Raw genomic sequence first — 25,077 nt, 5'->3', positions numbered from 1 at the left:
TCGAAATTTCTAGTTTTTTGTTCAAATTACTTAACTTGAAAAAATTATTATAAACAAAGTAATAAAATTTTTTAAACTTTTATGGCGCGATCTTGTTAAGGATATTTATATGAAGGTCTCCACGAAGTGAAAAATTTTACCGACAATTATTTAAACATTTTTTTTTAATGTGCAATAAGGACGGAAGTTCAAAAAAATTTCGTTAGTTAACATTTGTCTAATTTGTTGAAAAATTAACTTTAAGTAAAATTTCCAACGGGAGCAAATTCTTTGAAGTGTTCGGAATACACCATAATTTTTTTAAATTTTTAAATTAATATTTAATACCTTAAAAAAAATAATTAGTGTGACGTGCTCGGTTTTGAAGCCGCGCGCGCTAACTAAAAATGCCGCGCGGAGGGCTATTTTCAGCGTTAAATTAAAATTATAAATAATGGAGATAGAATTCCGGGAGTCGGGAGATTTTCGTTGGAAATTTCCTCCTCTTTAAGAATCTTTTTTCAAAATTTCTGAAATGTTAATAATTTCGGAGTTATTAACAATAAACGAAATACCTACTTTTTTGAAACTTAATTTGCCTATAACTTTTGCAATTTTTTGTGTGCTAATAAACATTTCCGATACATTTTTCTAGACGTCATTCCGAATCAAATGAGCTATCGCACGTATTTTTAAGAGCCTTATCTCTAGTTTACGCCATTTTCAACTTATCAAGTAGACTATAGTCATTTAGTCATTTTTTCACTATATACATTTATAAAAGTTCATGTAGTAGTGTAGATAAATTTATTAAGTGATACAATCTTTGTTCACATTTTCTTTTCTTTTTCTTATTACACTGTAATATCCTAAAATAATATTGTCACTCGTTCAAATATATTTGTAATATGATTGTTGTAATTTCCTGTAAGTAAAGATACATAAATTATTTTATTGTCATAAACAATTATTTTAGAATTACTTAAGAGTTTTCAAACTTTGTATTCTTTGTTGTAAATTCAAAATAAAAATAAAATCGGTGTGAAATCTCCTCCTTTTTTGAAGTCGGTTAAAAACAAAGCACTCAATGACAACAATACAATAAACAGCACAACCAACATTCGAGTAGGAGGAGGAGCGAGGCAGAATGAGATAAAATAAAGATGATAGACACTAATGTTTTCGAAGATAGATATTTGAATTTAAGAATGCAATATATTTTTGTTTACTTCAGTTCAGCCAATTGTCGTATATTTTAATACGGCAAATAAAAGTACCTGCCGTATAAATCGTATTTTAAATGCCTATAAATACTTAAATGTGTGTTTTCTTAATAAAAAAAGGTTTCTTTTAATAGAAAGGGTTTTAGGTTAAAAGCAAAGAATTTTTTTAAAGATTGAGCGCCTAAGACTGAAAATACACAAACTAGTGCTTTTTTGCTGTTGGTATACTGCCTTTTCGAAAATTGAGTTGGCAACACTGAACATTATCGTCCGATAGCCACTGGGAATATCGGTGTCGGCTCCGATATCCGATATCGGACCGGACAATGTGAAAGACAGGCACATATTTCATACATTTTACTTCCCTCCGATATCGGATATCGGCTATCGGCTTCCGATATCCGATATCGGATCGGATAATGTGAAAACGCTCTTTGACAGACATACCGAATTTACTTTTTAGATACAAGCCTTTTAGTAGTCATCGAGTAAATAATATATTTTAATCTTAGATCATTAAGTAAATTTTAATGAACAGATTTAATTAATACCTATAACTAGTACTATAAATATTTTAATCGTTTTTTTTAACATAATAAATTAAGAATCCTACTGATTGTGTACATTGCATTACAGCAATAATTATTTTTATATCAGAGACATTCATAATTACATACAATTTATAATTTGTAAATGATGACATTTGTTAACAAGATAAAATTGAATATAATTTTAAGTTATTTGAACTAGATGAAAACTTTGCTTGTTTCGTAGTTTACAATACAATATAAAATTACGAATTCTCAAATTATTTTATTAATAAAGTATTAATAAAATAGATCTTAGATAGATATATTCAATATGTAGGTCAAAGTTTACTAATTACAAATTTTACACGTGTTTCTATTGTGCGTGGGTGTCTATATAGCGACAGGAAACTTGTGTTGGATTATTATCTAACGATCTAAGAACGGTTATAAAAAACTTTATGCAAAACAATTTCCGAATAATTTCTATATTGCACTGCTTCCATTATGTATTTTTACGTGCACCTACCTATTTTTATCTCGTCATGAGGACTTTAAGGATTAAGAATGTACAAATATACTTAGATAGGAAGTAGGATATGACTATCATGCGCCTACTACTGCACAGAAATACATGAATTTGTTCTACAAATATTATATCTCCATAGTAAACTTTTCGGTTTTATTTATTTGATATTACATCATCTCACAACGATATTTGTATGACTTACGATTACTATTTATTTTTGTTAGAGGCTCAAGATTGAACTATCTACAAATGTTTACTATAAGTTATAACGTAGAGGACAATCATTACACCGAGTATTATTATCATCTTGTGTAGATAATATTCTAAAGCGTAGGCGTGTTCAAATACCTATATCGTATAACACGCCTGCTTCACGCGTGGTAAATAATAAAGTTTCTTCGGGAGTAAACTTTATTTTGATGTTCCTGATAGGTAAATTTTTAACAACAAAGTTTTAGGGGGTCTAAGAGGCCCTAATTGCTTCGAGAAACGTCGACCGTGCCGCTTTTTCGCTCGACTTGGCGGGGACATGACTGCCGACTGCCGAGCCCCCAGATTACCTTACTATAAATAAAAAGAAGTTTCTACGAATTCTGAATATGTTTACATACTTACATGTGCTGTATAATTTAATACGAATACAACTCTGTTCAGATTATTTTATATTTTTTAAGTTAAAGTGCAGAAAAGATTTGTTGCGGAACGATTTTGAAACGATAAATTTATTTTCATTTTTTTAGTAACTAGTAGTTAGTAACTTTTTTTCTGGTATTTAATTTCAATTCGGTTAAAAATAAAAATTCCACGCGTGAGCCTTGTGCAAAAGCTGTGTAATCTAATACATATTATAAAGGCGAAAGTTTGTAAGGATGTATGGATGTATGGATGTATGGATGTATGGATGTATGGATGTTTGTTACTCTTTCACGTAAAAACTAGGTACTGAACCGATTACAATGAAATTTAGCACACATATAGAGGGTAACTTGGATTAACACATAGGATAGTTTTTATCCCGGAAATCCCACGGAAACGGGAACTATGCGGGTTTTCCTTTGCAAACGCGGGCGAAGCCGCGGGCGGAAATCTAGTCAGTTTATAAATTATAATGATTTGGCGCCTCGACATACCTACCTTGACTTATCTTGCTAGGAATCCCCATATCCCTGGTAAGTGGTAAACATTTGTTAAACAATAAAGTTGTATCAACATGTTGCAGATTTGCAACTCTGCGTATTGCAGAATCGATATCGCACCCTAGAAATTAAAATGTTCTCGCCCGAGAAGCGACAACATTTAAACAAAGTTTTCTGCAACATTGTCAAACTGCTGCTCAATAATGTTTACTATGAATACGAATAATTAATGATGTATCGATGGCTTAGCGATGATATTCGAGGAATTTGATCAAACTACGGACCCAGTATAGATTTCACATTATCCCTCGGGATTTCGTGTCATGTCCTAGATTTGACCCAACAGATTATAATCAAAATTTCGATTAGAAAAATGACCGTTTTATGACCACCGTTTCAAAAATTAATTATTCGAAGTAGGTGGTCATATTTTATGCAAGGGATCTCAAGAGAAAATTAAGAAATTATATTTTTAAAATTGTCAGCCTATTCGTAGGTAAGGAATAAAATTCGTAGAATTTGTAACTGATTGTCGAAGGACTTACATTTTGGGAATTGAATACATCGGAAAAGGTTTTCAAGTAATTTGATTTACATATCAGCCAGCAAAGGGGTATTTTGTAGATCTATTTAATAATTGTGCTTTTGATAGGTCACATAATAGGTACCTATACATATAACAAAACCTGGAATACCTATAGATTAAACCATAATCTATACTAATATTATAAAGAGGAAAGGTTTGTATGTATGTATGTATGTATGTATGGTTTTCACGCATAAACTACTGGACCGATTTTAATGAAATTTGGCACAGACAATCTTTAGACCCTGAGAAAGAACATAGGCTACCTTTTATTGCGAAATATGTACCACGGGCGAAGCCGGGGCGGACCGCTAGTTTATAATAACTAGCTGTTGCCCGCATGTCGCAGTGTCCGTGTTTTATGCGATGATTAGCTATTGTTGATTAATGATGTATCACGCTAAAACTACTGAACGGATTCGTACAAAACTTTAACTGCTTTGAGTTTATACTTTGTAGCCTATTTATTGTGTCTGTAAATACAAATTGGATACTTTTAGTGAATACTACATAACGTGGACTACGTGGATCTCTTCCCACTGGGCATGAGATATAACATTTGAGAAACAGAATGTTTTATTGATCACACGGTGAAAGCATTTTAGTTAAGTGTTTTATTGATCACACGGTGAAAGCATTTTAGTTAAGCTGTTTCAGTAATGATCATGATAACTTCGTACAAATAAACTCACAAATTAACAAATTAAACCTTCTTCATAATATAAGTGTAGAATATTTCATAGCGTTCGACTACCGATTGAATGCCAAATCCAGGCCATAAAATTAATGAGTGATGATAAACTGAGGTGTTACATGTGGGACACCCGATTGGAACGAAGTTCCTTTAGTTTTGAAATTATAAACTATATTTAGGAGTTAAATGATAAATGAAATAAGTGAAGGAATGCTAATATACGCACAACAGCAAAAGTGTCGTGAGGTTGTTTCGTCGTCTTGCTCGAAGTCGCCTAGCCCCCAGCCAGCGTACCACGATAAGGAACTTCGTTCGAAACCCAAAGTCAATGAGTTACACCAAAGAGCACGTAATGCTAAAATAAATAGATTCAGCGGTATGAGACGGCATGTTTGATTAACCAAAGATATAAATTACTATTACAATTATTGTCTTGTTATTTGTGTTCACGTGTTTGTCGGTGGTGTGTGATAATGGAGAAAATAGATAATGTTCAGACACAGGTTAGTAATTTTGCGTACTTTTTACTTTATAATACATTCATAAGCTCAGTTAAATAGGAAAAAATAAATGCAACACTGTTATGTTACAGTTTTTGTCAATAATAATATAAAAATATACAGTCACACAGTGATTTATTAATCTTCTTCCTTTGAAGGCGTTAAACATTTAGTAAACAATTAAAAAAAAAAACCTTCACAGAGCTGAATTTAGTAGGGACTTAAAAATGTTAAAAGAAATTTAGTGTAGACGTTTTTATTTTTTTCTGTCGGGACTGGTTGGTAATAAACATTTGATAAATATTTTAGTGAAGATTTAGCGATTACAATTCCTAATTAATTCCCTGTAAGTAATCAATACTCAATACAATATTTAGTAGGAAGGTACCTAATTTAACACTATGTTTACATACATCTCATAAAATATTTATAAATTATTTACGCGTAATTTGTAATAGGTATACCTTTAAGCTTTTTTTTAAAAGTATATAATAAAAAGATAATATATTAAAGACTGGTAAAAGGAAAAAAAAATAGGAGGAATATAAAAACGAAATAAAGGTTAATGCTGTCGTCTTCAGACTTCAAAGGAACTCAGTAAATAGATGAATAATTCAACAACATAGGATAGATAGAGGTAGAAATAAAATGCACGTTTGTCTGTGTGTAATAATCTGCAATATATTATGATATTACTATACATATGGTTAGTTATACTTTATTATGGAGGCAATAAAATACAATTTGGGAAAGTTTCAAATATTAATTCGTATTATTAAAATTGAAAATTATCTGACACATGCAATGGGAACATTTTATTAAAATTTTTGCAACTTTGTTATCGATGCTCCATTTCTGTTAATCGTAGCATGATGTTACGTAGCCTTCCTCGATACAAAGAGTGCTGAGTGTCCAGCTAAAATGATTTATATACTTACCAGAAATTCTTGTGATAAGCTTGTTCTAACAATCTCTTGAACTTAATAACATGAGTTCTATATTATGGTTCGATGCTTCAATATAGCACACAGTCTTTGACTACAGGATATTAACAGAAACATAACTATAAGATTATCGCATAGTCTAGGTGCGTGTTTCAATAATAAAAATCGTTGTTTCAGGTTAAGGATCGTTTTCCAAGGATCGTATTTTTCATAATTCTCACCGAATTCTGTGAACGCTTCTCATTTTCTGGCATGAAAGGTATGGAAATAAGTTGAATATTTTTTCAGTTAGAACAACATATTTACATGAATTGCTTTTCAAGGCAGATGTTTATTGGTAATGAATAAAGGAAGATTTGAATAGATAAATGTAGTGTATAATTGAGTGGGATATCTTCGTCGTTCTTATTTTCAGTTATATCAACTAAAAACATTAAACTTTAAGTTAATAGAACGAGTTTATGAGTTCAACCTGTGTTACCTATTGACAACATTGAGAACCAACTTTACAATATAAAGAATCCATAAGCGACACTGTATAAAACTAACATGTACGAGAAATAATACTGTTTTTCCAGCATTCCTTACCTTATACTTACGAAGTAAGTTGGGTTATACTGATGAAGGGGCAACGGAGACTTACCACGTGTTCACTACATTTGTGTACGTGTTCCCAATTATCGGCGGTATCCTTGCTGATAACTGGCTCGGAAAGTTCAGGTAAAGTTGTTATTAGAAATATTTGACGGTCCGAAGACTACGCTGCGAGCCTCAAATTCTTGGAAGTTTTGACCACAAATATATCAATATTTCTAGTTTACACGACCCAATTTCATTGGGATCCTTTCGATTGATTTACGACTATTATAGTTACATGTGTGGCATTTTATGCCATTCCGTATAATATATCTAGACACTACAATATACATTTTAATGTGTAATAACTTTCTTTATACGCTTCATTTTCCAGGATAATAAAGATTGCTATTTTTTAGGACTATTCTATATTTGATGTTTATATACGCAGCTGGCAATATATTAGTGGCTGTGACAGCGATTCCAGTGCTCAATTTACCTGCAAAGTAAGGGCTTTTGAATTCTAGAACCCACTTAAATAATAACTTTGGAAATGTAGAGTCAGCCAGGATATGGCAAAATTAATGATTTAACTGAGTCACTATAGTGTCTGAAACTTTTTTAAGATATAGCTTTGTCTTCAAGAAAGTTTCTAAGGCTATTTTTGTATTGCTGTGTCTTATGTCAGTAGCTAGTGTTCTTTTTTCTCGTCACTTTGTTCTAACTATTCATTATTATTAACTCTATTCAGCTTCATTCTTCTTCCTTGAGCAATTATTTTATTTCCTGAAAATATTACGTGTCTTTAATGCCAACAATACAATTGTCTATTATTTTCAGTACATACACTCTCCTGGGCCTGTTTATGATAACCCTCGGTACGGGGGGAATAAAGCCATGCACTACTGCGTTTGGTGGTGAACAATTACAATCATCTGAACACCAGAAGTATCTAGCTATCTACTTCAGTATATTATACTTTGTGTTGTGTGTGGGCAGTGTGATAGCGAAGATAGTGTCGCCAATATTGAGGTCGGAGGTGCAATGTTTTGGGGATAAAGACTGCTATTCGCTCGCGTTTGGCGCTCCTGGGTTAGTCGTTCTACTGTCTATGGGTAAGTAAAGGTATTACATATACGTATAATATTGTTAAATTATCTAAGTAATTGAATGGTTGAATTGATATAAGCAATACTTATTTCGTTATTTGTTATTTCGTTATTGGCAAAGCACAGATATATCAAGAATATTCATCAAATGATAAAAATCGCCTATAGTTGGTTGGGATAAAAGATTTATAGTGAAAATTGATTGAATTCGACATGAATACGTTTACATTACATTCCAGTAGTTAAATTATTGTCCAATTTTCATACGATACGCTGGTTATTGCAAAAGTATGATATTTCATAAATACTTCGCTAAAAAAACTATTTAATCAAATGGTACCTACTTTTTTGTATACGTATACAATAGATACATTTCTTAGCCAAGTTTTCAAGCATTTAACTCAACCACCAACGTCTATGGTATATCTATATGAATATAGTAAATTCTGAAACTCATTATTACACCTAGATATGAACTGACATATCACTATTAATAGCGTCTTCTCTTTTGTATTCACAAGTGCCTTGATTATTAGTTCCGTATAACTTTACAAAGGTCGTTTATTTTCAGTTATTTATTATTCCAATGTTACAATGAAAGTTTATTGAAATTACAAATAACATTATCATCGTTCAAACTTCAAATATTGCGTAAATTTAGAAATACCTACTGAAGATTTATTACAGCACAGATAAAGATCTATTATTATATCATGTTTGAGCATTAAATATTGATATTTACTCAATTATTGTATAAAAAATTATCATGACGTCATATCATTCGAAAATTTTCCAAGAAATTAATGGAATTTAACCAATTTTACTGACGAGAAACTTCTTAATACATAATATGCATTTAAAATATTCAACATAATTCTAAAAACAAGGTAACTTAGCCTAAATAATGTTTTTGTTTTAGTTATTTTTGTGAGTGCACAGAGCAGATACGTAATAAACAAACCCAACGGGACTGTCCTGTTTGATTTTGTGAAGTGCATTTTTGTAAGTATAATAATAATAGTTTTAGTCTCATAATAACTACGAAAAACTTATTAGTAAAGTCTAATAATCGACTCTCAATTAATCTATACTGACATTATAAAGCTGAAGAGTTTGTTTGTTTGAACGCGCTAATCTCAGGAACTACTGGTCCGACTTGCAAAATTCTTCCGGTGTTAGATAGACCAACAGGAGTAGAGCACTGCGGGTAAAACCGCAGGGCACAGCTAGTAATAAATAAAATTTTAATATTGATATTTTATAATCGTAAGATTTTACTAAATTGACATATTTCATCAGGTAGGTTTAAAGGCCACACTTATAAAAGGAAAGATGAATAAAAATGATCATTGGTTGGACACCGTGCAACACAAGTATGACAAGTCATTCATAAGAGATGTGAAGAAAACGTTATCTTTACTTAAGCTGTTTACTGTTATACCGATGTTTTGGGCTCTGTTAGATCAGATGGTAAGAATTTAATCCTTTTCAAGCTCTTATTTATTCTTCCGATCATAAAATTCTCACATCGTTAAAATACAGAAAAGGAACGTTTTTCGCGTGCATTGAAAAACCCCGCTTGCGTTAACATAATATCATTTGTGAGACGTGAGTAAGAGCTTTGATAGGTTCCGTAGATTTAATAAATTACATTTAAAAAATCAAGTTCGGTAGTCTCAGAATCAGTTATCAAATGCATGATTATTCATTATACTATATAATTTCTAATTTTGTATTTTAAATACAAAATTAGAACAATTGAACTGAACAATTTTAAGAATAGGTATGTACCTATTCTTAAAATTGTTCAGTTCTAAAATAATAAACGAAATAAGAATCCGGTATATTACATTTCCATAACTTTGTAAATTGACAAGCGGAAATATTAACGTCGAACAATTTCACAATTGCTAATGATAGTATAGTTCATACTTGAAAATAGTAAAGTTTAATTACCTTTTCAATGTAGGGTTCCAGATGGACATTACAAGCAACAAAGATGAACGGATCCCTGGGCTTCATTACGGTTAAGCCAGATCAGTTGCAAGTGATTGCACCCGTTTGCATTTTAATTCTCATCCCTTTGTCACAAAAGGTTAGTCCGATTTCACTTATATAATTGCGCAGTTAGCATTTCTTTTTCTCAAAACAACGTTCCAGAATTATTTGTATCTATTTTTTTTTAATTTTATTGTCAATGATTTTGTTGCCAATGGTAATATTTGTGGCATGCTTTTATTTTGGAGTCATTTTATTAAAAGAAATAAAATAAATCTAGCTTTTGTTATTATTTATTCAACATCAATATAATAATATAATAAAGAAATATGTCTGTTTTTAGTACGTGTATCCATATTTAGAAAAGCGTAATATTTTGAAGAATCCATTACACAGGCTCACAGTAGGGGGGATATTGGCTGGGTTTGCGTTTATTGCTTCAGCCTTCGTCGAAATATATATAAAGGTAAGTTTTTTATTAAAAGAAGCAAAAATATCGAATATTAATTAATGTATTTATTAAACTAATTATAAAATAATCATTGGACCTTTAAAGATATTAACAATATAATTTAGGTACGATAAAATATTGAGATTTTTGGGAATTAATTAAATAATCACTACCTTAACCTTATTAATTAAATTATAGGTATTTTATATTATATTTTTTTAATTTTACATCTAAAAATACTCTCAATTTTCAGACAACATATCCAGAGTTGCCGCAAGCGGGATATTCACAAATTCGTATTTTCAATGGCAACCCTTGTTCTATTTCAATTTATAACGACGAACAAAACATAATATACACGATTCCCTCTCTTTCGCTCTACACAAATAAGCACATACCTGCGAGAGGGACAGAGAATCTGACGTTAACTTTAGGCGGGAATTGTATAGAGCCGCGAAACGAAACATTTTGGCTAGAGGAAAATAATGCTGTTTCGTTTTATTTAACGGGTGATAAAGTGACGAGGTTTATGGATAATGTTGATAAGAGCAAATCGGGACTTCCTGTTGTTAGGTGAGATGACTTTCGTATTATGTCGTTGTTTATTTTGTGTAATGTATGTAATTTTGCGTTAACAAAAACGACTTACGAAAATGAAAAATATAGCAATGTTTTGATAAATGTATGGTTAAAGCCATAGTTAGCCATAGCCAAGAGAAAAACTGTAACTTTTAATGCTGCACTAACTGCATATCACAGCTACGTTACCTCAGTTTTAAGGTATGGGATTATATTTTGGGGTAACTCTACCAATGTTTCCAACGTATTTCTAGCACAAAAAAAGTGTATAAGAGCTTTGTGTAATATTGGTCCTCTTGATTCTTGCAGACCTCAATTCAAAGAAAAACGTCTCTTAACACTTACTGGTTTGTATATATTGGAAATATGTATGTTTGTAAAAAAGCACAGTGAACTCTTCAAATCAACCAAAAACAATTCACAATTGGGTTTTAGGGATCCTACTCGCCTATTAATGCCAAATTGTAGATCTAAGCTCTTTCAAAACAATGCTAGTGTGATGTGCATAAAGGTATTTAATCACATTCCTAAAGAACTACGTGAAATGCCAAAAAATTTAATGAATAGAAAATTGAAAATATGGTTAGTGGAAAAATGTTTCTATTCTTTAAATGAATTTTTTAAAGCGTGATATGTATTAATAAAAACCTGTTAATTTTAATGTTATTGAATGTATGTATGTTTATATAATCTGCAATGTAATCGTGAAAAATTTGTATGCCAATTGTCTGGCGAATTGTGTGGACTACCTTATTAATTATGTGACCTTGTATATTACCACAATTCTGACAAATAAATAATTTGAATTGAATTGAATTGAGTTAAAGCATATGCTTTAGTGTGTTATATACCAGTCATACTTAAAATATTTAAAGTATGACTGGTATATACCTAACACACTAAAACCATAACAATTTGCTATGTCATTTTTTTCCGAATAAAAATCTACGTACTAAAGCAAAGGTAGGTAGTCTGCGTAAAAAAAAGCTGAAAAATTGTGAAAAATAGACCAACTGAACTTTTAGACGGATTCTTTAATATTTTCCAGAATTTTCGGTGCCGTATTAATAAATTGGATCGTGTATCTAAATCTGTGGAGCTTAGCGTTTGAAACTGTGGTTGGAAATTTAAAACACTACGTTCTGAAATTATTTCGAGTAAATCCCAGTTTTTCTAGGAATTGGAAAATATTAAACATTCCACGTGCTCGAGCCATTAATACGGGTTCGATAATTATTTGTTCATTCTTGCCGGAGACGGTCAAATTTAACTTTTCCGGAATAAACTTTTATAATTAATGTTTGTAACTGATTAAATTATGCAAAAGTTTTGGTTTGACTTTGTAGTGATTAAAAATTCAAGAGTTAATGGCAAATCAACTTGGTAGGAAATGGGTAGGAAGGGCATTTTATTTGAATTAATTAATACCCTTTTCTGCTTTGCAATTAAATCTTTTGCTTGTGCAAATAAACACTTAAATAACTCATAATTAAACTTTATATTAAAAATAAATGACGTCATTCGCAATATATCACGAATTTTTTGCACTGAAAAGTTAAAAAATACAATTTAGGGATCATTCGTATAATATGCACGTCGTATGTTTTTATATCGTATACATATATTTAATCCACATTGGGGTGAATTGAGGAAAATTTGTGTATAGAAAATGGTTAAGACGTTTCGTAATGCTGTTTACATCGCTAATGTGGTTTTAAGCTTTTCAGAAGTAGGTATCCCTTATCCTTTTAGATTCCTTATTCGTATTATTATTTAATGGTAGATGTTTGATTACTTATCTGCAAACAAAATAACAAAATTTTATCTTGTGCCTATGAACCGTAATAATTAATTCAAGTATAAATAAATTAAAAAAATGTATGCGTGTACTAGAGTACACACGTAAGAAGTGAAACTTCTTTATGACTTTAAAAATGTCACGAGTATGGCGTAACGCAAAAATGTCACGCGTACGGCGTAACGCAAAAATGTCACGCGTACGGCGTAACGCAAAAATGTTACACTAAATTTTTGTCCAACCCCGATAAAGAAGTTTCACTTCAATATCCAATCATTTCATTCATAACTACGATAATATGTATGAATTTTTGTTCAAATGTGTTAAATTTTAATACCGACGAACAGGTTTTATTCCAAATAAATTGGAATAATTTCTCCCAATAATTAACCCGGTTTCAAGTTTCCCAATAAGTATATTTTCTTTATTCCTTCCTTCTTCCTCTCCCTTAATGTTTTTGACTTGTAATTTCCGTGTACTTTATGTTTATGTACCTATAGAGAGTGGTAACTTTTTTAATAAGAATACAAACGTGAATATCAACTTGTAGCTACATTATTTAACTTTTCCTATAAAAATCCATCTTGAATTCGAAATTACTTAAAGTAATCAATACAAAATATATATATATAAAAAAAATATATTTTTCATACACTATATAAATACACTTATTCACAGTGTATTTATTATTTAAGCGAACACATACCTACTACAACTTACATACAAAACGGTAATTTATACAATAACAATAATTAAAGACATATTTTGTTAAATATGTCAGTTCTTTTCCAATTGACTCTGTATTTTTTCCCTTAAGAAAAATCTACATATTCCAGGTTCTTCGTCTCAAAACAGGTAAATGCGTCAACCATATCGCTTTTCAATGAAAGGAGGAGCGAAGTAGAGTGTCTTATTCATAGTGGCATATCAAAGAGAACTGAGGTTTTTGCGTCGGAGTACTCTTTGAGAGTGAATTCCGTCTCGAAGGACCTGAGTATGCTGAGCGGTGGTGTTTATGCGATCATGGTTGGAGATCATTATGTGAGTGAAGGAATATGTGGTTAATTATAGGTGTTAGGTTGAATGTCTCGTGTTTTTTGTTTGATGTGTTTTTGTGCTTTGCAAGGAAGGTGGATTATGTAGGGAATTTTGTGTTCTTTTATGGATAGATTAGTCGGGTGTATTGGGTTGTGAATGTTGAGTTCTTTGTTGCATAGTATTTATTTGTGCTATTGTAACTAGGCGGATTAAAAAAAAAATGGGTTGTAAAGAGTGGTGTTTTTGCTTGTAGCTGATTGTTTTGTGTTTGTGCTTTGCAAATTGTTTTTGGTAGTTTTCATTCGGAAATACACGCCTCTTGGTGGTATGCTTTCGATTTTTTTAGGAATAACTGCTCGGAGCAAAAAGTGTTAAAAATATTTTTACTGAATTATAAATAAGATTTAAAATTCGATCATTATTTACAGGAGACTTCCATAAATATCATAACTGAACCGAATTCAATCACTATGGCCTGGCTGTTACCTCAGTTTATTATAATTTCAATAGCAGAGGTAAGTAAATTACGCACAAAAAACAAACAAAGAAAAAATAAGTATTAAAAAAGACAACATTACAAAAATGGACATCATTTGTACTGAAAAATAGCGTCCTACGAAATTAGCTTTTTTGATAAAAGACTACGCTGTTTCAGAATGCATTACTTACAGGAACGTGACTGCGGTCACAAATTATTTAAACTAAGCTTAATTTTGCGTTCATTAACTGGCATTAAATGTCAACACTGCCTTTCTTCCTTATGCTATAAATAACCCAATAATCGTCTCAAATTTAAAAATTAACTTGACCTTTTTAAAAGTTACTGTTTTGTATGAATCTTGTTAAAAGTTTTTAAATCGAATCGCTTTATAACTTTTAACAAGCTGAGATATCAGGTAATTATTTGAAACTTGTTAATGTTACCTTAGTAGAGTTAAGATGTATTTCAAAGATATTTGGGGGGATGTGTTCGAAAGATATAGGATGTAACCTTTCGCGTATTGATTATGTTCATGACTTTTGCTTCTATAAAATATGTGTAAATTAATAGAAATAGAAAATAACTTATTAGAGTCACTCACACCTATAGATGTATTATAATGGTAGGACTATACAATCCGATGATTTATCGGATAATTACCTAGCTTTTCACACCAAACTTAGCCTATTAATATCTTCCCTAAAGTAGGCTAAACTCATATTACTGCGAACATTATATTCTACCGTTGCAGTCGAGTCAATGAGTAGTTATTCCAAGGAACTTGGATCGTTTGCATTGACAATTCAGTGTTGCCAGAGCCAAATTGCTTCAGTAACTATTATCTTATCTGTGGCGTAAAGCTTTTGTTTCCGTATGTAGATTTTGAGTAGATCGCATTTTGACGCGTAAAACGTGTTACATGTTTTTTTTTCGTTTTAAATATTCTTTTGCGGTTATTATGTTTTCCTGTTATCATATAATTATGATTCCATATTATGTTACTTGCGGAAAGAATGAAGAATTTTCCCCTTTTCCGACGTTCGTGATGGGTATTTTAATGATACCTACATACTTTTTTATTCTGATGTATTTTTTATTTCAATGTTGGATTTCTATTTAGAGGGTTATTGTATCTTGAGCGTATTTGGTAAGGTAAATTAAAAAAAAACAGCCTAAATAGTAAATTTTAGCTACATCTAAATTGTGTAGTAAAATACATGAAAATAATAATTCAAGGTGAGGGATGGCTATAAAATTTTAACGGGTAATTGTAAAAACTAAATAGAAGATAAAATAAAGATTTCTTGTGCGTTAAAGTTAGACGAATTTATGGGCAAGGAAGATGAAAATAGGTAACTTTATTTGGCGCGTCTGATTAAACTAGCTACATAGCCTGTTCGCTCCGAACTCTAATTAGGTTTCAAATTCAGGTTATGAGTTTTGGTCTATGCCCCTTTATTTGAACTAGTTCTCTATGCTTACTTTACCTACATGAAATTAAAATATTTTCTCTTATCATTTGTAAAATTCTTATACTAGTATTTGTTCACATACGTATATTATTTTTACTACCTATTGGTGTACCTTTTAATTGGCGTAGCTTAGTATTTATTCATCACAAAAATTGTATCACTAGCTGTAAGGTACCTTATCATAAATAAATAAATAAATAAATAATGTTAAAATCGGTTTCAGGCTTATTAGAGATACGGAATTGGATGTGTGAAGCGAAAATAGTACATTTAAATCTTAAATTAACTTAGGTTAGTTTTTTAAAGATCTTACAAATGAATGTTTAAACGTAGTCTTGATTTTAGAACATAATATAATTAGGATTTGATTGGGTTGTATTATTAGATAGAGTTGTTCTCGACAAAGTTTAGGAATACGATTTGTTAACGTTTAGACAACGGGTGGGAAGCCGCGGGCCGAAATCTTGTTACAGTATCTATACCTGCCCCCCTAGTCAAGTGGCTTTCTGTAAGCGTAGCGTTCAATAGAATAGACTACGAATGTATGAGATTGACGTAACCTGTAGATACGTTTATCTACAGCCTTTGTCAATCTCATACATTCGTAGTCTATTCTATTGAACGCTACGCTAACAGAAATCCACTTGACTAGGGGGGCAGTAATATTATTGTATACTAGCTGTGCTCTGCGGTTTTACCCGCAGTGCTCCAGTTCTGTTGGGCTTAGCGAGATGATATATAGCCTATAAGCCTTCTTCGATAAATGGGCTATCTAACACCGAAAGAATTTTTCAAATCGGACCAGTAGTTCCCGAGATTAGCGCGTTCAAACAAACAAACTCTTCAGCTTTATAATATTAGTTTAGATAAGAATATAGTAAGGATTAAAAGATAACAATTACAGGTACTTTTCGCAATAACCGGGAATGCATTCTCGTTCAAAGAATCGCCGGACAGCATGAAAGCTGTCATGACGGCGTTTTTCCTGCTCACTGAGGCGTTTGGAAACGTCATTATTATAGTTATAACAAGGGTTTTTGTTAACTATACACAGGTAATTATGATTTTTGTTTATACTAGTATATATAATTATTGATATAATATAATTATATTTTGTCTATATTGTAGGTGTGTATGTCTTTTGTGTAGATATCATGAAAAATAGTTTTGTAATCGAAAATACTACGAAATATTTGCTAGGCGGTTGGATAATATTTAATCAAAAACAATGTAGATAAATTATATTAAAATCGTTTATAGAGTAGGTACTTAATATTAATCGAAATGGAACAAGTTAATTAAGGTAATTTAATCATATGTATATAATAAAATATATATTGAAAAAGTCGAATAAACTAATTTGGAAAACTGATAAGCAGTTTCACTTATTCATCAACTAGCGGTCCGCCCCGGCTTCGCCCGTGGTACATATTTCGCAAAAAAAGGTAGCCTATGTTCTTTCTCAGGGTCTAAAGATTGTCTGTGCCAAATTTCATCAAAATCGGTTGAGAGGTTTAAGGGGGCGCATAAAGCAAAATAACCAATCTTCTATTAGATGATACGTGTAATATGCAAGACCAAATCTAAAAAATAAAATATATATCAAACTAGATGATATGTTCAACGATTCTGTTTAATCAAAAACATGAAATATTAAAATTTACTCGATAAAAAAAATCACCAAGTTAGCTCTAATTTTCACACTTTTACGTTTTCTACTTGACATGGTAATACTTATTATGATTTTTTTTTTCATAAACAATTATATTAAAACATTTGCAAGATATTTGTCAGAGCATTTTGTGTAATTACTTTTAGTTTTGGTTTTATCTGCGATAAACCACTTTTGGCGCTCTTTTTTTCTCGAGATAAACGTTTGATTTTGTCACGATAAAAGTGGTTTATCGCAGATAAAACCAAAACTAAAAGTAATTACACAAAATGCTCTGACAAATATCTTGCAAATGTTTTAATATAATTGTTTATGAAAAAAAAATCATAATAAGTATTACCATGTCAAGTAGAAAACGTAAAAGTGTGAAAATTAGAGCTAACTTGGTGATTTTTTTTTATCGAGTAAATTTTAATATTTCATGTTTTTGATTAAACAGAATCGTTGAACATATCATCTAGTTTGATATATATTTTATTTTTTAGATTTGGTCTTGCATATTACACGTATCATCTAATAGAAGATTGGTTATTTTGCTTTATGCGCCCCCTTAAGCGGGAAAGCGTAACAGACAGACAGACAGACAGACAGAGTTACTTTCGCATTTATAATATTAGTAGGGATATTGAAAGTTACTTAATAATAAAAAGCTTATGTTTTTAAAAGAATATAAAAGTGTTTTTCGTCAAAGTCCATAAAAATATAATAAATAACCGAGTAAAGAGCTCTTTTACATTTATTTGATTTGATAACAAAGTCGTACCTTTTCCATTAAAGATAAAGTTTTGTGAAAATATTTTGTGTAAAATTTCTAACGTAAAAATATAATGTAATGATATCTCGCTTGCTTATTTATTTAGAACATATAAGCACTCGCTGGCGAAAGCTCCACAAATTATATTATTTCAGCTTTAAAATTTAACATAGCTAAAAGGAGGGAAATTTCTGTGCTTTCGTTTCAATGTTTTTCAATTGGATAAAGGAGTTTTTATTGGATATGTTTGGGCATAAATAAATACGTGAGCGTAGGCGAAAACATTGTTTTACTTGAATGTAACAACTGACTATATTCAATGATACGATTATCTAGGTGGGTACAGGAATATTTTTTACGAATGATATTTTGAAGCCAAGGAAATATTTTTGTAAGAATAAAATAAATTGGTAAAATACCCTTACCCTACCTTTATGCAGAATACCAAATAATTTTAGAAAATTCCTGACATTATAGTTTTAATGAAATATACTTCCGAATAAACGGTCGCTGTAGCTGTTAAAAACGACAGGTTTAATAATATGATTTTAAAATGCCCAAAACAGCCTTTATCCACATTATAGCTACAAGATAACCATTAATTGAAATTGTAATTAGATTTTCGTAATAAAGCTCTAGTCTAACATATATTATATATCTAGGCATTAACCTAATGTCCATTAGACATGTATAGGAATCTAGTATTGTACCTAGACTCACACGTGGACACGTGTACGAAGGCCACATAGCAAATACATAGAACAAAGGAATGATTTCACCTCGAAGCACAATATGGCCGATATGCGGGAAATGTCATTTTGACAGTTCACAATTTAGAAGTTAGAAGGGTGAAGTGTAACGGAACGCTTTTGATGGTTTAAAGAAAATAATGAAACGCTTTTTTTAAATAGATGTATAGAGTCGGATTTTATTGCGAATTAAGTACAATAACTATTTATCGTGGGTACTGGGTATGTTTATTGCCATTTATTTTAAGTGTAACTTATTTATAAAAAAATATAGGTAGGCATCAAAATTTCATAGTGCAGATAACTGTACTTATTAATTATATATTTTAGGATGTATTTGTCTTATCGTTTTAATGAGAATGTAATATAGTAGTTAAAGATACATGCATTATCGAAAAGATAACATATAAAATTAGGTTTTCTAACGAAAAGGTATCTCTAATGCTAAAGTAGTTATATATTATGTATCATGATGACATTTAAATGATATACCGGGATCTTGAATGCGGTCAGCACTGAGCACATTTAATCGTATCACTCCCTTGTTCAATGTACGTCTGTGGTTGCGACAATTAGTCACTAATTGACGGGAGTTTGGTAAAGCCGAGCCGAATCTAGGCTCTTGGTAAACAAACTAAATGGCATTTGTATATAGGCTATAATCGAAGTAATTTAGTCAAATGTATATTATATAGCTACTATGTATATGTAAAACTCATAATGATGTTTCTATTAGGTACTTAAATTTAATTTTGGCCAGTATAATTAAATTTCATCAATTAAAGAATATTTAATTATTTTGGGCATAAATACGTTTTATTGTCACAGGCAGTTTTGAAATTAATATCAAAGTTTTAGTTACTTTTATAATAATCTATTTTCCTATTTTAACAGGAAACGCAGTCTTTCATATATTCAGGACTGATGTTTACATCAATAGCAGTATTGTACTACATGTCACGAAGTTATAAGATTAAAGAAGATAAATCGGAAAAGAGTCGGAATAATAGTGAAGTTTTGTACCAAAAAGTAAAACAAGTCGAAGATGTATTATAATATAATTAAAATTATAGAACTGTGATATTGTATAGAAATAAGTTGATTGTAGATAGGCATAAGGAAAATGTATGAAAGGAAATAAAACAAATTTATTTATTTACAAGTTTTTTATTTATAAAAATATCTCATGAAAACAAAATAATTCTGGTTGTTTTCCAATGTAATAAATTAGTTTGAGTATTTAGTTTCAGAGCTCTAATGAAATCTTTCATTTAAAATTTCCTATTTTTATTCATTTTAAAATCTGTAATAATCATTTGGCCAATGCTCGCTCCCTATCTAAGTAAAAATCTGCAAAACATTCGACTCAGCATCGCCTAGAAGGAAATATCTTAAGTACGAAAATCTTTTACAACCGGAAGACGGTTTTTATATGACGCATAATATATCCTCATTGATTTCCATAAGTGTCGGTCCTGACCCAAATGTTAAACGCACTTAAGTTCACACCCTACCGGTTATATCCTACTAATATTGATATGGATTTTGAGGATGGATGTTTGATACTGTTAAACTGTTTGTACAAAAACTACTGGACGGATTTGATTGAAACTTTCCCTGGTACCTACTTGATTTAACCCTCGGCTTCGTCTGCAGGTCAGACTGCGTTATTGGTAGGAAGGTAGGAAGTGGACAGTTGAAATTGGAACCAGGAGGCACTACCTTTAAAAAAAAAAGAGATTCGTAAAAATCAGTTCACCCTCCATCCCACCCCAACATCGATATGATTTTGTCCGTGTATCATGTATGTGGTAATTGCGTCGCCGAGTTTAAAGTTTATTTGATCTATTTTTGTAATTACACACTCGTATAGTATGGTGATGGAAAATTTTCTTGCTTATTTTAGTTTTGAACGTTTTATTTTTAGAACTGACATTTTATATTTACCGATGTTTTTATTGTGCTTCTAAAGTTTGGATGATATTAATTCAATTGAACTATTTATTAACGAAAATAAGGAATGTTTATATATATTACAAATTGTAAGCATGTATTTTAGAAGTTCATCTCCTGTCTTGGAAAGGGTCAGATATTCTTTGCCCTGTGATTGTGAGTGAGTGAATTGTATTGAAAAAAATTGAGGAAAACAAATTCATTATTTTTATTACATTAAAAATTTAATATTTTTGTCTTAACATGTACATAGAGATATTAAAATCTGGTTAAATAGATTTTAGGACAGCAAGTTGACCGATTGACGGTCGTCAAAGATCGATTGGAGGATACCTTTGTTATAAATAGAATTAACTTTATAGCGAAGCTTCGACCCTCACAGCTTCTATATATGTATTTAAAATAACGTGTGTTTTTAGTTTTTTTAATAAAATAAATGCTCACTTATTCAATACCCTTATTTCACTATATTTATACATTTAACTGCACACGAAAATTTAGCTATGACATTGTACCTATTTGTAACTTACTATCGTCATCAAATTATTATTTTATTATATATTAAATAAGGGATCGATAAGATTCAAATTATTTGACGAAAGAAACGAAGATAAATAAAAATTCTATTGAAACCAAATAAAATATTTTGTTATACGCTCTTTAATTGTCATTGTTCCGAATAGTACAGAAAAACTAAATCACGCAGTGCAAAAATATATGACACATCTATCAACGGCTTTTCATCAATATCCCGCAATAAAAATTCATAAATTCAAAACGAAAAATCAAAAACGATATTTCCCTTTCACCAGTAAAAGGGCTTTAAAAATGGCGCATTTGATTTGTTAGAAACTCTTGTTCGTTTATAATTGTTATGACACTACAATGGTGGCAATTTGTAACGAAACTGGAAAATAACCGCTTTAATTGTAAACGATTATATAATTGAAACTTGAAACAATACAAAATCATGCTACATAAAGGCTTAACTATATTCCAACGAAACACTCTCTATTTGGAATAACAAAGCGTATGAAAATTTTATTATTATTTGGTGAATTGTTCTAAAATTAAGAGAAAATTTTCGTCGATAACTTGATAGCAAGTTAAATGAATTATTTGAAAAAAAAAAAAAACTGTAAGTATGCAAATTTTACGAAGCATACACCAAGTAATTGATGTTTGTATTGCTATAGTGGTAAGATGAGATTCATGTTTTGAATATTCCTTTATTTTTTCTTCATTCATATATTTTATTACCTTCTTTTAAAACGAACAATATTCCTGAATACGGCCAATATACAATAGTATTATATTATTCATAATGTAAAGCTTTTCATAGCTAGAAAGGTTTAAAAGGAAGCTCTTGGAAATTATGACGCAGGACTTTATCAAATGTGCAATCAAGATTGTCCGCTAGAAACTGTAGTACTTTGTGAAGTTATTAATGCCTTGTTACGGAAATATTTCGTAAGTCAGCGTGAGAAATTACCGGATAAGCTCCATAGTGCATGATACACAAGTTTCTTGGTTTCCTCGTTTATTTAACGTTATGACTTGATACTATCTACCGTGATATGTTATTTTGTTTGATATGATGATGATTCAAATGTTAATTGTTTCATACTAGATTTCTGCTAGCGGCTTCGCACGCGTAGTCGAGATAGACCCGCATAGTTCACGTTCCCGTAGGATTTCAGGTATAAAACAATCTTTTGTCCTTTCTTAGGTCTCTAGCTTTCTCTGTACCTACATACTAAATTTCATCAGCAAAACTTTTTAATTAATGGTTGCTGCTTTGCTGACGGTGAGTCCTTTTTACCACCATTGCTTTTTTTTCTGTGAGGTTGATTATTAAGATTTATATTTGTTTACATGATGGCAAATAAAACGCTTTCTATATTTCTTTAATACCTGAACCCACGTCGCCGTCTAGTCTAGTATACCTTGTATAGTATTATATTATTATCTGTAGTTTATTTACAATTAAATCTTAAATCCATCTAATACTAAACACATTCAAAACACGCCACATTTAGGCTTGATTAGGGTAAAGCGTCATGATGGACGATTCGTTCATTAATCAATCCAAAACTCTGAATGGTCGAGCGTTGTCACAGCTGGTCATTTCTGCTGAAATTTTTAATTGATGTATAAAGGGAAGCACTTGGGTATGGATATTGTTGGAGCTTGTTTGAATGTGATGGTTCTATTTGGTAAATTAGGCAATCTATACTAATATTATAAAGCTGAAGAGTTTGTTTATTTGTTTGAACGTGCTAATCTCAGGAACTACTGGTCCGATTTGAAAAATTCTTTCGGTGTTAGATAGCCCATTTATCGAGGAAGGCTATAGGTTATTTATCATCACGCTAAGACCAACAGGAGCGGAGCAATGCGGGTAAAACCGCGGGGCACAGCTAGTGCTGGATAAAAGGGTTCAAACATTGTCGTCACATGATAATTCATGTAATAATGATTTAGTAGATGCAGCATTGTTCATAAGATACTTACAACTTTCATAGTTTTTAATCATTTCTGACCACATAACTTCTTGTCAATTTACAAAACTGATATAGCGATAAACAAGTTGTATGGATTATATTCTCTTTTATCCAGGCTTACCAAGGTGTTACCTAGTTAAAACAGTTGACTTAGTCGAACGCAGCAGGGATATTATAAAATTTTCAAGTTATATCGTTTCTCTATTAGGATTTAGGATGAATAGGTAGTTAAGTCGATAAGTAGAACGAGTGTAGAGAATAAATACATGAGGATATTGTGGATGAAATATAAAATAGTAAAAAACGCCAATATAGAAATTAAAGATTAGATATAAAATTTTTATCTTCGATTAAAAATAAGTCGGGTTTTCCTTCCTGACGCTATAACTCCAGAACGCACTAACCGCATAAACCGATTTCCACGGTTTTGCATTCGTTGGAAAGGTCTCGGGCTCCGTGAGGATTCTAGCAAAGAAAAGGTGTCTCTGGTGGCGAAACAGAGTTCCCCCGGTTTGCTAGTTTATTATAAAAATAGAAAGCTTGTAATAATAATGTAAATAAAATTTGATTACCAAATATCTCATATATTACACTCGAATGAACATTAAGAAATTCGTTGACAAAGGTCAAACAATCCCCTTTTATGCAGAGGCGGCTCGTGACAAAATTTTATGGGTGTTCACTTGAAATAAAACACTGAAAATGGTGTAAAGCAGTACATTTATCAAAAAAATTACTTATAAAGGAAATACCTACATACGTCTTTCTTTTTGGTGTGCAAAAATATCTATAACTTAAAGCGACAAGACATTCGTAAATATCTGTTGTTGCTTTCATCACAACCACACAACCACGGTTTTTTTTACATATTGTTCAGATTTAAACACACGCGTATATGTTTTCGTTTTTGTCGTACATTTTTGCGTAAGATCAAGTTCAGGCCGTGGCGGTCCCTTAGCTTTACATTCAAGCCGAATTTGTAACGTTTTATCACACTTTTTAATGAACACCACATTATAATTATTGTTCATTTTAACACTCACAAGTAATACTGATAAGTACAGGCTATTTCAACACGTATTTTATAATTTTAATTAGAAAATTGCATGAATCGCGCGCGTGCATTGAAGTTGACTCGAGAGTCGAGTGTTTGTTTATATTATAGACGTAGCAACTGGCAACGTCGCAATCGCTGTCCTGCCGGGCGGTAAAAACGAACCGGCAACGTTTGCGGGTGCGGCGCACCGAATTTTGCTACTTTTCCATAGAAAATCTTTTGTTTCACGCGCAGGGCTCTGGCAAAACCCTCTCTTTCACTCCTATTGGATTTCGTATTAGGAAATGTACTAAATCTTTTTTCATTGGAGCGCAATCGTGAGCGCACCGCTTCGCGCGTTACATAATACAGTAGGTATTATACAGGTGTATGGGATGATGGAATGATGGATATATTCATTGGTATTAACAGTAGTTTTAAAGATTACGATTGATTTTAAATAGTAATAATTAATGTTAATAATTAAATTAAGGAGTATGATTTTATTATAATTATTTATGGGAGTTCACTGCACCAGCGCTCCTTAGGGCGAGCCGCCTCTGCTTTTATGTCCAAATATGTAGTTCCAAATTGGTTGCTTTCCATTCGATAAATTCTGTATTATTTTAGTAGACAAAACTATTGAGTCTGTAAATATATCAAATCTATAACATATATCATATATCAAATCTATAACATAAATACATAGTATAAAACAAAGTCGCTTTCTCTGTCCCTACTCTCTGAACGGTGTACCTATGCGTAAATCTTTAAAACTACGCAACGGAT

General features: G+C 31.2%; 1 protein-coding gene across 2 annotated transcripts; it reads left to right on the top strand.

Moving 5' to 3' along the window:
* The first annotated feature begins 5,078 nt into the window (after positions 1-5,078).
* Positions 5,079-19,887, top strand: LOC149484226 (peptide transporter family 1-like). Of its 2 annotated transcripts, XM_089701250.1 has the most exons (14): positions 5,079-5,177; positions 6,296-6,377; positions 6,697-6,838; positions 7,114-7,200; positions 7,535-7,809; positions 8,723-8,805; positions 9,103-9,273; positions 9,773-9,898; positions 10,145-10,267; positions 10,506-10,825; positions 13,466-13,670; positions 14,096-14,182; positions 16,525-16,674; positions 19,690-19,887. In XM_089701250.1, exons 1-14 carry the CDS (start codon positions 5,148-5,150, stop codon positions 19,849-19,851), a joined length of 2,043 nt encoding a protein of 680 aa, XP_089557376.1. In that variant the 5' UTR covers positions 5,079-5,147; the 3' UTR covers positions 19,852-19,887. The 2 variants fall into 2 exon arrangements, with proteins under 2 accessions (XP_089557376.1, XP_089557377.1); XM_089701251.1 differs by lacking the exons at positions 5,079-5,177; positions 6,296-6,377 and having other exon boundaries at positions 6,751-6,838; positions 7,089-7,200.
* The last annotated feature ends 5,190 nt before the right edge of the window (positions 19,888-25,077 follow it).

This window comes from Colias philodice, chromosome 12 (genome assembly GCF_061535455.1).
Source record: "Colias philodice isolate Cphi_HAF_F1 chromosome 12, ilColPhil1 Martin Lab GWU primary, whole genome shotgun sequence".
Classification (NCBI taxonomy): Eukaryota; Metazoa; Arthropoda; class Insecta; order Lepidoptera; family Pieridae; genus Colias; species Colias philodice.
The sequence above is the reverse complement of the archived record's forward strand: the minus strand, read 5'-3'. Positions and strand labels throughout refer to the sequence as shown.